This window comes from Hyperoodon ampullatus (genome assembly GCF_949752795.1).
Source record: "Hyperoodon ampullatus genome assembly, chromosome: 14".
Lineage (NCBI taxonomy): Eukaryota > Metazoa > Chordata > Mammalia > Artiodactyla > Ziphiidae > Hyperoodon > Hyperoodon ampullatus.
The window spans coordinates 58,849,788-58,863,934 of NC_136927.1; the positions used below are offsets into that span (position 1 = coordinate 58,849,788).

The following is a 14,147-nucleotide window of genomic DNA, read 5'->3' on the forward strand; positions in this document are numbered from 1 at the left end:
CCTCCCTCTGTGGTGCCTTGGCAGGAGCACCCAGAAGGGCTGAAGCAAACATAAGGCCTAGAGTGACCTGGGGCAAGGAGGCATGTGGGAACATGCCTTATTTAGTGTCCTTTTTGACAACAAAAACAGGAGCTTTGACAGTTAGGTCATTTCTGTTTTCCTCTCAATCCCTGCTGCTACGTTAAATGTTTCTCGGGGTGAGAAAATTGTTTCCTGGCGGCAAATTAGGTTTTAGAAAAAGAGCAGATTGCCAATGATAGCTATTTAAGTTTTATAAGAATGTAGCAATGCAATTATGTAAAAACTTATGCTTACTAACTTTCCAACTGCTAGATCTATTTAAAGTCTAGGCACTTAGTGTGTGTGTGTATGAGTGTATGAGTGTGTGTGTGTGAGAGAGACAAAGACAGAGACAGAGAGACCGAGAGAGGTAAAGAGGAAGTGAAGGAGAGAGAGGGAGGGAAAGAGAAAGAGAGGAGAGAGAGAGAGAACTTCAAATGGATTCAGACTAAATTAATCAAGTTGCTACAGAAACTACCCATTATATCAGTTGGCATTCCAAGTAACACTGCTGACCTTGACATTTAAAATAGCCTCTTCTATCTTATGATTCAAAAGAGATGGACCATTATTAATTCTCAACTAGAAAAAAAGTTACTCCCTGAAAGAGAGGTATTTGCCTAAATCGTGCAAGAATAAATAGCACATCTTTTAAAAAAGATAGCAGGCTTCAGATGAAAACAAGTTAATTCATCTGACTAGTTTTTAAAAGACCATGTTCAAGAATGACTGATGACAAATGTCTACTTGTAAACACTACATTTTTGTTTTTTGCACGGTTGAGACAGTCCCAAGAACAGTTCTCCACACGTGAACCTGAGTGTCACTCCTAGCTCTCTCACTCGCTCTCCACCAGCCTCCTCCAGCAACAACTGGATCACCCCTGGACCTGTAACTAAATCAATTATTTCCTATATGAAAGTAAAAGGTTAGATGCTGGAGCACAGATGGGAGAAACCGTCAAAGAAAGCTTGTGAACATGCAGATGAGGTGGATGTTTCGAGAGTTTCCAGTCTTCTGCCCTGCACAGTGTCTCCCTGCCTGCTCCCTCTCTGCAGATGGCTCTGGCACACCACTCCTCGCTCACAGGGAGTCCTGGCCCCAGCATCAAATGCAGGTCCCAGGCTGTGCAGGGGGCTGCTGTTTCCGGTTTCTCACCGCTCCTGACTTCTCTTTGTATACTATTGGCATCTGCTGAGAAATGTCCACCAGGGCGCTGGCCACTGCGAGACCTTGGGAGAACCCACAGAGGGAACACATGTTAAGGAACAGCTTGCTGTTATTAAAAAATAATTTTAAAAATTTCTTTTTACACTCACATGGTGCAATAAATAAATAAAGTACATACATGGGAAAAATCTTACCTCTAACCCGTGTCTCCCTCCATATTCCCCCCTTCCATCAGAGTAACTTCTTTCATTAGTTTGTATATATTCTTCAGGGTTTATTTGTATAACTACAAATACATATTCTCCTCCACCCCCATTTTTACACAAAAGGAACCTTACTTTTCAGCAGATCAGCTAAGCAAAGTGCTCTGCCCGTGGTGGGAGCATCTAAATAAGATTGCAGACATGCTTTTTTTTTTTTTTTTTGCGGTATGTGGGCCTCTCACTGTTGTGGCCTCTCCCGTCGCGGAGCACAGGCTCCGGACGCGCAGGCCCAACGGCCATGGCTCACGGGCCCAGCCGCTCTGCGGCATGTGGGATCTTCCCAGACCGGGGCACGAACCCATGTCCCCTGCATCGGCAGGCGGACTCTCAACCACTGCGCCACCAGGGAAGCCCCAGACATGCTTTAAGCACTAAGTTTCTCCTGTCTTTTTCTCCAAGAAAAAGCTGCACTCTTTATGATGAAATTCAGATTCATTCCACATTGCCCAGCTAGCACTAGTTATTTTGATATCTACACCATGATAAGGGTTAGGATAGACTCTGGGGCCAGACTTTGGAATAAGCAAGGTTCTTTGACTTCCCTGTACCTCAGTTTCCTCTTTTGTAAATGGCGAACAGCACAGGGCTTGTGTGAGAAGTCAATGAGTGAACTGATGTAAAGTCTTAGAATGGTACCTGGCTTATCACCCCACCACCTCCACTACCACCTTTGCTTTGGGGACTAGTGGGTCCATTCTCCTTTTTGTATTGGTAATTGATTAACTTGATGTTCATTAGGGAAGGCACAGTCCTGAGGGAGTTGGATTCCTATGCATGGGAAAAGGCCAGACAGGCTCAGAGCCCTGCTGAGGCCCCCAGGAGCCATGCTAGAGGAGCTTCTTACTCCACCTCACTGAGCCTATAAAATGGGGGAGGGGGGAAGCTTTTAAGTGCCAGGTTTAGTACCTGGCATGGAGGCGGGGAATCCACACCAGTGACCACTGTTATAGCAAAGACAGAGCCAGGTGCTTCGGGAGTCCAGAGAGGGGCACCATTTAAAATGGGGGGTAGATCCTAGTTACAGCAATCAGATGAGAAAAGGAAAGAAAAGGCATCCAAATTGGAAGGGAAGAAGTCAAAGTGTCACTATTTGCACATGCCATGATACTATATATAGAAAACCCTAAAGTCTCCACCAAAAAACTATTAGAACTAATAAATGAATTCAGTAAAGTTGCAGGAGACAAGATTAATACACAGAAATCTGTTGCTTTTCTATACACTAATAATGAACTACCAGAAAGAGAAAGCAAGAAAATAATTCCGTTAAAATCACATCAAAAAGAGGGGCTTCCCTGGTGGCACAGTGGTTGAGAGTCCACCTGCCGATGCAGGGGACACGGGTTCGTGCCCCAGTCCAGGAGGATCCCACATGCCGCAGAGCAGCTGGGCCTGTGAGCCATGGCCGCTGAGCCTGCGCGTCTGGAGCCTGTGCTCCGCAACGGGAGAGGCCACAACAGTGAGAGGCCTGCGTATCGCAAAAAAAAAAAAAAAAAGAATAAAATACCTAGGAATAAACTTAACCAAACAGGTAAAAGGGGCTTCCTTGGTGGTGCAGTGGTTAAGAATCTGCCTGCCAATGCAGGGGACACGGATTCGAGCCCTGGTCTGGGAAGATCTCACATGCCGTGGAGCAACTAAGCCCGTGCACCACAACTACCGAGCCTGTACTCTAGAGCCCGTGAGCCACAACTACTGAGCTCACGCGCCACAACTACTGAAGCCTGTGTGCCTAGAGCCCGTGTTCTGCAATAAGAGAAGACACCACAATGAGAAGCCCACACACTGTAATGAAGAGTAGCTCCTGCTCGCTGCAACTAGAGAAAGCCTGCGTGCAGCAACGAAGACCCAATGCAGCCAAAAATAAATAAATAAAATAAATAAAAAATTTAAAAAAATTTTAAAAGAGGTGAAAGACTTATAATCTGATTAACTACAAAACATTTATGAAGGAATTTGAAAATGATACAAAGAAATGGAAAGATATCCTGTGTTCTTGAATTGGAAGAACATTGTTAAAATGTCCATACTACCCAAAGCAATCTACAGAGTTAAGGCAATCCCTATCAAAATAAACATGACGTTTCCCACAGAACTAGAACAAATAATACTAAAATTTATATGGAATCACAAAAGAACCTGAATCGCCAAAGCAATCTCAAGAAAAAAGAATGAAGCTGGAGATATCACGCTCCGTGACTTCAGACTATACTAAAAAGCTACTACAGTAATCAAAACATCATGGTTTTCCCCAAAATACAGACACATAGATCAGTGGAACAGAATAGAGAGACCCGAAATAAACTCATGCACTTATGGTCAATTAATCTATGACAAAGGAGGCAAGAATATACAATGGAGAAAAGTCTCTTCAATAAGTGGTTCTGGGAAAACTGGACAGCTACATGCAAAAGAATGAGATTAGAACATTTCCTCACACCATATACATAAAGACCTAAATCTAAGACCTGAAACCATAAAAATCCCAGAAGAGAACACAGGCAGAACCCTCTTTGACATAAATCATAGCAAATAGTTTTTTGGATCTGTCTCTTCAGGCAAAAGAAATAAAAGCAAAAATAAACAAATGTGACCTAACCAAACTTAAGTTTTTGCACAGCAAAGGAAACCCTGACAAAATGAAAAGACAACCTACTGAATGGGAGAAATATTTGGAAATGATATGACCAATAAGGGATTAATATATAAATAGCTCATAAATTCAATATCAAAAAACCAAACAACCCGATTAAAAAATAGAAGACCTGAATAGACATTTTCCCAAAGAAGACATACAGGCACCATACAGATGGCCAACAGACACATGAAAAGTTGCTCAACATCACTAATCATAAGGAAAATGCAAATCAAAACCACAAGGAGGTATCATCTCACACCTGTCAGAATGGCTATCATCAAAAAGACCACAAATAACAAATGTCAGTGAAGATGTGGAGAAAGGGGAACCCTTGTATACTGTTGGTAGGAATGTAAATTGGTGAAGCCACTGTGGAAAACAGTATGAAGGTTCCTCAAAACAATAAAAGTAGAACTACCATATTCCACTCCTGAGTATACTTCCAAAGAAAACAGAAATACTGATTTGAAAAGATGCATGCACCCACAATGTTCATAGCAACGTTCACAGCATCATTTATAATAGCCAAGATATAGAAGCAACCTAAGTGTCCATTAACAGATGAATGGATAATGAAGATGTTTTTTATACACACACACACACACACACATACACACACACACTGGAATACTACTCAATCATAAAAAATAATGACATTCTGCCATTTGCAACAATATGAATGAACCTAGAGATTATTACGCTTAGTGAATAAGTCAGACAGAGAAGGATAAATACTCCATGTTATCACTTATATGTGGAATCTGAAAAAAGAGAACGAATATATATAATGAAACAGACTCACAGATATAGAGAACAAGGTGTTGGTTACCAGTGGTGAGAGGGAAGGCAGGAGGGGCAAGACAGGGGTATGGGATTAAGAGATACAAAATTACTATGTATAAAATAAATAAGCAACAAGGATATATTGTACAGCACAGGGAAATATAACCATCATTTATTTATTCATTTATTCATTTAAAGAATGATTTTAACTGCAGGCGAATGGCTGGATGGAGGTGTGGGAGGGGGTCGGGGCTGTGATTTTAGAGGTCAAGGGTAGAAGAAGCAGACTACAGGGGAGAGATGGCAGCTGAGGTTAGATGAGAGACGTGGTAGACTAAATGAAACAAAGTGGAAGAATGAGACTCCAGATGTAGGCCAGCAGAACTCGCCCGTGAATTATACATAGAGAGGTGAGGACTGCCTAGGATGACTCTTGAGTTTCTGGCTTGAGCAACTGGCTGAATAATGAATTCCTTTACTGAGATGGAGATCAAAGGACCAACTGGTTAGAAAGAGGGCCAGCTCCATTTTGGACATTTTAGGTTTGATAAGACCTTGAGGTATCCAAGTGGACATTTCAAGTAGGCAATCGAATAACTGGGTGTGAAGCTTGGCAAGGAGGACAAGAATTAGAGATATTAACCTGGGAAAGACACTGATTACTTAATTTTTGGGAATAATAAGCTCACAATGAAAAAGAAGAAAGCCAAGGGTTTAGCAGGAGGAACCTTAAGGTGTAGAGACTGGAAAGGAGACTAGCCATTATTTTGTAATAACTTTAAAGGTAGTACAATCTATTAGAAATACTGAATCACTATGTTGTACACCTGAACCTAATATAATACTGTAAATCAACTATACTTCAATAAAAATGAATGAATGAATGAATGAAATGGGGGATACAGAAGGGGTGGCAGGGATGGCCCCACCCTTGCGGTAGCTCTCAAGCAGTGAGCAGGTCTTCGTCAGGAGTCCAGGGGGTTGGGGCACATCAGGCGAAGTCTGGAGCAGGAAAGGCCACAGTGTTGCAAGCCTGTCACCGCTCCCCTCCCACCCCCAGCCAGTACCTTGCCCTCAGGGAGCACCAGTCAATGTCTGCTGAGCTGGGCAGGAGATACTGCTCCAGAGCGCCAGGTTAATGGGTCATTCTGCCCTCAACATGGACAAGGCCAAGTTAGGGGCTGAACTCACAGGAATCCCTAGATGAGGGCAAGTCAAGCCATTCGCTTATGAAATGAAGACAATAAATCCTGACCTGGCCACGCCTAATGTCCTCCCTCATAAGAACACCACGGACCCAGACCTTCCGAAAGCTGAGTTGGAGTGGAGGCCTGCAGAATCATCTCAACTGAAAGTTGTCTAAAACATTCATATTGTCTGAGGCATCCCTCCAAAGTACTCCAAGATTAATCACAATACTTCCAAAACTATATTCCATATTTCCTTCGTGTTCAACAGTAAAAGAATGTTTATCTAAATTATGATTCAAGTATTTGATGGAGTAGTGTAAAAGATGGGTAAAACAATATATAGTAAGTTGTAAAAATGTTTATGATAGTTACATGAAAAAAGAAGAATAAAAATTAGTTATACAATCATTGCAACTAAATTGCTGATAAGGGCTGGAAAGGAAACAGTGAAAATTGGTGAGTGTCGAATGGTAGAATTGTGAATAAATTTTCAAAAACTTCCTTTAGGATGTTATAATTGTTGTTTGTGCCTTATACTTAGAGTGAAAAAGAAAAAGAAATACAGTAGTGTTAGAAATACCAATTTGAGAACCACTAGCTTGAGGGAGCTAGCTGGAAGCCATGAGAGTAAGTAAGATGATTGAGGAAGAGCATATGGAGTGAAGAGGGAGAAAGCCTACATTTAGAGGCAGAGAAAGGAAAAAGATAGTAAAGGAGCAACACAGACCCGGGGGACTGGAAACACTGGCGGCAAAGAAGGTTTGGCCAGAAGCATCAATACCACTGGCAGGCTGACGAGGCTGGGGCAGTGAGGAGATCCAGATTTTTCCCAGGAAGGAATGGTGACCTCAGGAAAGATGGGTTAGGAATACAGTGGCGATGGGATCATCTCTCCAAATCCTCACAATGACACGAGGCAGGCACTACAGGTATACCCCACTTTATTGTGCCTCACAGATACTGTGTTGTTGTTGTTGTTTAACAAATTGAAGGTTTATGGCAACCCTGCACTGTCAGATAATAGTTAGCATTTTTAGCAATAAAGCCTTTTTAAATTAAGGATGTACCTTGTCTTTTTAGACATAATGCTATTGCACCTTAATAGGCTACAGTATAATGTAGACAGAACTTACACGCACTGGGAAACCAAAAAATTCATGTGACTCGCTTTATTGTGATATTTGCTTTATTGACGTTTTCTGGAACCAAACCTGCAATATCTCCGAGGTCTGCCTGAATGCAATATCGCTTTTATAACCAAGTTCTCTACAAAAGGGAAGGAGCCTTCACACATCTAAAACATAAACCTCATTTGTCAATGACCTTCATCTACTCACCTGACTGCCCAGGAGGAGGGATTCCACCGAGGCCTCGAGGGAGCCTCACAAACACAGAGAGGACAGCAGCTTTGTTGCCAAAACACGGCTCCAGGGCAATGGGCTTGGGAACAGTCTGGTGGAAGAAAACAAAGAATTACCTAAAGCAGTGTTTCTGAAGAAGCACCTTCACCAGCCTTTAGATGTGATTTTTAAAGATGCCCCTATATTAGTTTCTATTGCTATGAAACAAATCACAAACTTCGGTGCTTAAAACAGCACCTATTTATTATCTCAATTTTGTAGGTCAGAAGCCCAGGCAAGAGCTCTGTAGGGCTCTCTGCTTAGGGATATAGGTCCTATTCATGTCTTCTATCAGTTCTGGAAAAATTCTCAGCTCTATCTCACAAAGGTCTCAAGGGTCTCAGCTCTTGTCTTCAGAAGGTGGAAGTCAAGTTATCAGCTGGGTTCCACTCTTACCAGGAGGCAGGGGAAGAACCTGCTTCAAAACTCATTCAAGTTGGCAGAATCCAGTTCCTTCCAGCTCCAGGTCTAAGGTCCCCATTTCCTTGCTAGCGATCAGCCAGGGGCCACTTTTCTCTTGGAGGCCACTCACATTCCCCCCTACCTGGTCCCTCCAGCTTGAAACCAGTGATGGTGCTCAAGTTCTTCTCATGCTTCCTCTTCTCTCACCAGCCAGAGAAAGCTCTCCTTATATCTTAATATCAACTACCCTCAGACTTTAATTATTTCTGCAAAATCTCTTCAAAGCAGAACCTGGGGCTTCCCTGGTGGCGCAGTGGTTGAGAGCCCGCCTGCCGATGCAGGGGACACGGGTTCGTGCCCCGGTCCGGGAGGATCCCGCGTGCCGTGGAGCGGCTGGGCCCGTGAGCCATGGCCGCTGGGCCTGCGCATCTGGAGCCTGTGCTCCGCAACGGGAGAGGCCACAACAGTGAGAGGCCCGCGTACCGCAAAAAAAAAAAAAAGAAAAAAAAAAAGCAGAACCTGGAGTAGTGTTTGATTGAATATCCATAAGACAAGAATCTTGGGAGCCATCTTTAGAATTTTGCCATCAATTTCTTCAAATTGAAGAAAATCATTTCCAGAACCACTGTGGCTATAGCACAGGGAAATGAATAGATAAGTGAAATGGCAGAAGTGGGGAAACCAGTTATGAGGCAACTGCAAAAACCTAGGTGGGAGAGGATAATGGCCTAGATCAAGGTGATAGGTAACAGTGGTGGAGGTGGTGCACAGTGGTCAGGAAATATTTTTTTTTTTTTTTTTTTTTTTTTTTTTTTTTTTTTTTTTTTTTTTGCGGTTAGGCGGGCCTCTCACTGTTGTGGCCTCTCCCCTTGCGGAGCACAGGCTCCGGAGCACAGGCTCAGTGGCCATGGCTCACGGGCCCAGCCGCTCCGCGGCACGTGGGATCCTCCCAGACCGGGGCACGAACCCGTGTCCCCTGCATCGGCAGGCGGACTCCCAACCACTGCGCCACCAGGGAAGCCCCAGGAAATATTTTTGAAGATAAAGTCAAAAAGATTTGCTGATGGACTGGCTATCCAATGAGGATGAGAGCAAGGACGAGTCAAGGACGATTTTGGCCTGAGCAACTACGATGATGAGTTGGGGAAGTTATGCCAGAGGAGCAGGTATGGGGAACAGTATTTAGAACTAAGTTTTGAACATGTTAAATTTGTTAAGATGCTTATTAAGACATCCAAGTGGGAACACTGAGCAAGCAATTTGATATATGAGTTGGATACTCACAGGAGAGGTTTGAGTGGAGAGGTTTAAACATCATGGTGTTTAAATCCATGATGGATAAGATCACTGCTATGGTCTGAATATTTGTGTACTCCCAAAATTCATATGCTAGGGCTTCCCTGATGGCGCAGTGGTTGAGAGTCCGCCTGCCGATGCAGGGGACACAGGTTCGTGCCCTGGTCCGGGAGGATCCCACATGCTGCGTAGCGGCTGGGCCTGTGAGCCATGGCTGTTGGGCCTGCGCGTCCGGAGCCTGTGCTCCGTGACGGGAGGGGCCACAGCAGTGAGAGGCCCCCGTACTGAAAAAAAAAAAATTTCATATGCTAAATTTTTTTTTTGGGCTGAGCTGGGTCTTCGTTGCTGTGCGTGGGATTTCTCTAGTTGCAATGAGCCGGGCCTACTCTTCATTGTGGTGCGTGGGCTTCTCATTACGGTGGCTTCTCTTGTTGCGGAGAATGGGCTCTAGGCGCACGGGCTTCAGTAGTTGCAGCACGTGGGCTCAGTAGTTGCGGCACGCAGGCCCGAGAGCAGGCGGGCTTTGGTAGTTGCGGTACGTGGGCTCCACAGTTGTGGTTCATGGGCTTAGCTGCTCCGTGGCATGTGGGATCTTCCCAGGCCAGGGATCAAACCTGTGTCCCCTGCACTGGCAGGTGGATTCTTAACCACTGAGCCACCAGGGAAGTCCCATATGTTAAATTATAATACCCAATGTGATAATATTTGGAAGTAGGGCCTTTGGGAGATGATTAGGTCATGAGGGCACAGCCCTCATGAATGGCATTAGTGCCCTTAGAAAAGAGACCCTGAGAGCTCCCTCACCCCTCCTACCATGTAAAATTACAGCTAGAGGGAATTCCCTGGCGGTCCAGTGGTTAGGACTCTGCACTTTCACTGTCAAGGGCCCAGGTTCAATCCCTGATCTGGGAACTAAGATCCCATGGTACAAGCTGCATGGTGTGGCCAAAAAAAAAAAAAAAAAAAAGATTACAGCTAGAAGTCACTATCTGAACCAGAAAGCAAGCCGTCCCCAGACACCTAATCTGCCAGCACCTTGATCTTGGATTTCCCAGCCTCCAGAACTGTGAGAAATTAATTTCCATTATTTATAAGCCACCCAGTCTCTGATACTTTTTATAGCACCCTGAACAGACTAAGACAATCACCCATGGTGAAGGTGTAAAAGATGTGAGAAGAGGCGCAAAGACTGAGCCTGAGATGGCCACGACTGTTAAAAGATGTTGGGAGATGAAGAGGGTTGAACGAAGAATACAGAGCACAGAACAGCCAGAAGGTGTGTGGTGTCCTGACAGGAAAGTCAAGACAGCATTTTAAGGAGCAGCCGGCTGTGCCGTATGCTGCTGACGTGTGACACAGGGTGTCACTCAGGCTTGTCTATTCTTCTCAATCCCACAAATTATCACTATTTTATCAGGACGTTTGCTTAGATTTAGGCACATGTTTACCATCTGATTTACTCACTATTCCCTCTTATTCCACCCTCCTGGGGTAATTTCCCTCCTCTCTAGCACATCCTTTAGACATTTCTTTTATACACGTCTGTTGGTGGCAAGCGCTCGGTTTTTCCCATAATCTGAGGATATCTTTATTTTATCCTTGTTCTTGGAAGGTAGTTACTGGGTACACTATCCTAGGTTGGCAGTTCTTCTCTTTCAATACTTTGAAGACATTCTTCTTCTTTCTTGTAGCTCCTGAGAAGTCAGTCAGCTGTCACTCTGTCATTCCTTTGTAGGTGATCTTTTTTTCCCCAGTTATTTTTTAATGTGGTAAAATGCACATAACAAAATTTACTATCTTAACCATTTTTAGGTATACAGTTCAGTGGTATTAAGTACATTTATATTGTTGTACAACCATCACGACCATCCATCTCCAGAACTCCTTCATCTTGGAAAACTGAAACTCTATACCCATTAAACGGCAACTCCCCATTCCTTCCTCTCCCAAGACCCTGGCAACTACCATTCTATTTTCTGTCTCTATGCATTTGACTACTCAAGGTACCTTATATAAGTGAAATCATACAATGTTTGTCTTTTTGTGACTGGCTTTCACTTAGCATAATGTCTTCAAGGTTCACCTATGTTCATCTATGTAGCATTGGTTAGACTTTCTTTCCTTTTTAAGGCTGAGTAATATTCCATTGTATATATATACCACATTCTGTTTATCCATTCATACCTCAATGGACACATAGGTTGGTTCCAACTTCTAGCTACTGTGAATAAAACTGCTATGCACATGGTGTACGAATATATCTTCAAGACCCTGCTTTCAATTCTTTTGGGTATATACCCAGAAATAGAATTGCTAGATCATACAATAATTCTATTTTTATTTTTTTGAGGAAGAGAAATACTGTTTTCCACAGCAGCTGCATCATTTTCATTCCCACTAAGAGTACACAAGGGTTCCAATTTCTCCATGTTGTAGTGATCTTTTTTTGTTCTGGCTAATTTTAAGACATTCTCTTTGTCTTTGGAGTTCTACAGTTTCACTATGATAAACCCAACTGTAGTTTTCTTTCTCCCCTGCCTTCCCTCTGCTTTCTTTCCTTACTCCTGCTTACAATATGTTTTGCTAGAATCTGTATAATCATGTCTTCCATCAGTTCTGGAAAATTCTCAGCTCTTTGAATATTGCCTCTCCTCCATTCATTTGTTCTGGGACTGTGATAATATATATGTAAAGTTTTCTCATTCTATCCTCCATATTCTCATTATCTGTCATATTTTCCATCTCCTTGTCTCTCTGTTCTGCAGCCTGTGTAGTTTCTTGAGTCATCTTCCAGCTCAAAAGCTCTCTCCTTACTTGTGTCTGATGTGCTGTTTAACATGTAAACTGAATTATTTAAAAAATTTCAACTACTGTATTTTCCATTTCTAACAGTTCCATTTGGTTCTTTTTCAGGTGTGATTGGCCATTCTTGACTCTCATGGCTTCCTCATCTTTATGATTCTATCTTTCGTTTCTTTAAACATTTCATACAGAGCTATATTATATTCATTAGATGTCAATTCTGTTGTTTCTGCTGACTCTTTTTTTTTTTTTTTTTTTGCGGTACGCGGGCCTCTCACTGTTGTGGCCTCTCCCGTTGCAGAGCACAGGCTCCGGATGTGCAGGCTCAGCGGCCATGGCTCACGGGCCCAGCTGCTCCGTGGCATGTGGGATCTTCCCGGACTGGGGCACGAACCTGTGTCGCCTGCATCGGCAGGCGGACTCTCAACCACTGCGCCACCAGGGAAGCCCTCTGCTGACTCTTATTCATGGCTTTTCTCTTTTGTCCTTGGTGATCACTGATTCCTTGGTCTTAAATCTATGGGAGTTCTACATGGCTGAATTGGGTATGTTTTCCCTCAGACAGGATCTGCATCTACTTCAGCTGTGAGATGTGGTGTGTTACCAGTCTAGAACCACTTTAGACCACACATGGCTCTGGTTTTGGTTCATGGTTTGTTCTTTTTTGGAGGAGGAAAAGGAGAGTGGTCCCTGGAAATCTCACATACTTCCTGTAAGCTCAGTAATGCTTTAATAAGTATGTTAGGACATATAGGTTATATATATATATATATATATATATAAAAAATATAATATATATATACACATACATACACATATGTATATACGTGTGTATACATATCTCCATGAACATATAGCTGTTCCCCAAGAGTATCTGAAATATTTCATCATTTTGTTAAAAGAGAAAGTCTTATCATTTTCTTCATCATGGTGGGGGGGGTCAGAATTATTTATTTTGACTAAAGAATTCATAGTCAATCATGATTTTTCCCCTTTTAAAAAATCCCCCAAAATATTTATAAGGAACAATGGTTCAATTTAGCTATTTTCAAGTTTTCAAGTATTACACCACAGAAAACTTATAAGAATATCAGACAAGTTATTTACATTTTAAAATTCCCTGAATATGAGACTGCTTAACAACATGAATCAAAGATTAGAAAATGAAAGCAAAAGAATACCTGACACCTTCAGTGTGTGGACTTACTGTTAAGAAGAAAGAAGAGGCAACAGAATGAGGCTCTTGCTCTCTCTGGTTCCCCAGACTTAGAAGCATGAGTTTTGATAAGTTAAGTTACAGGGACTTTTGAAATTACAATCTCACCTTTATACTCCCCCCAATAAGATCAGGAGGCTCTTCATCTGTTTCCAAGGCAACATTTACAGAGGCAAAGGGACGACTGGCCATCTGCTGCATCTCTCGAAGAAGTTGCTGATAAGTAATACAGCAATCATTAATGCAAAGAGTACTGAGGGGATTTTATTAGAGAATACTACATATTAAAAATACCTCATCCTCCCTGATTCAAACAAATCAAATCCAAAACGATATTTTTGAGACAGCTGGGGAAAACTGGACATGGACCAGGTATTAACATTTTAATTTTGTTGGCTGTGATGACAGTATTGTTATATTAAAGAAAAAGTCCTCATCTGTTAGAGATACATACTAATGTACTGATGGATATAATGCTATGATGCCTGCTTGTTAAACACATAAAATAAATTATCCTATCTCCTTATATTTTTATTACTAGATTAAAGCCAGGCTTTCTTTTTTCCTGCTGAAATTTGAACCAAGTATTTACACAGCAACAAAAACTATCCTTTGTTACACAGTAGATAGGAACTGAAAGAGTTCTTTATTCAGAGAGGTGGTATAAGCTAAACACAAAAAACCATGAAGTTTTGCAGAGCACAGGGACAACTAGGGACTCTGGATTTAAGGAGGCTTGGATATGAATACCTGCTTCAACACTCTCCAGCTGTGTGACTTTAAAAAAGGTGTTTAAAGTCTCTGGGCTTCAGTTCCCTCCTCTCTGAAATGGGTTTTTAATCCCATAAAAGTATCAATAGGATTAAATGAGATGCTTTAACTAGCACAGTGCCTAGCACATGGCGTGTGGTCAATCATATATCATTA

The 14,147-nt window shown here is 42.5% G+C and overlaps 1 protein-coding gene across 1 annotated transcript in view; it reads right to left on the reverse strand.

Annotated features, from left to right (window-relative positions):
- Positions 1-1,167: 1,167 nt before the first annotated feature.
- ATRN (attractin) overlaps positions 1,168-14,147 on the reverse strand; it is a gene marked incomplete at both ends in the record, with an annotated part of 171,753 nt that continues 158,773 nt past the window's right edge. Inside the window, 3 exons of the mRNA XM_079718684.1 lie at positions 1,168-1,292; positions 7,442-7,556; positions 13,329-13,436. Of these exons, the coding sequence (XP_079574810.1) occupies positions 1,168-1,292; positions 7,442-7,556; positions 13,329-13,436 (348 nt within the window). The remainder of the gene's footprint in view (positions 1,293-7,441; positions 7,557-13,328; positions 13,437-14,147) is intronic.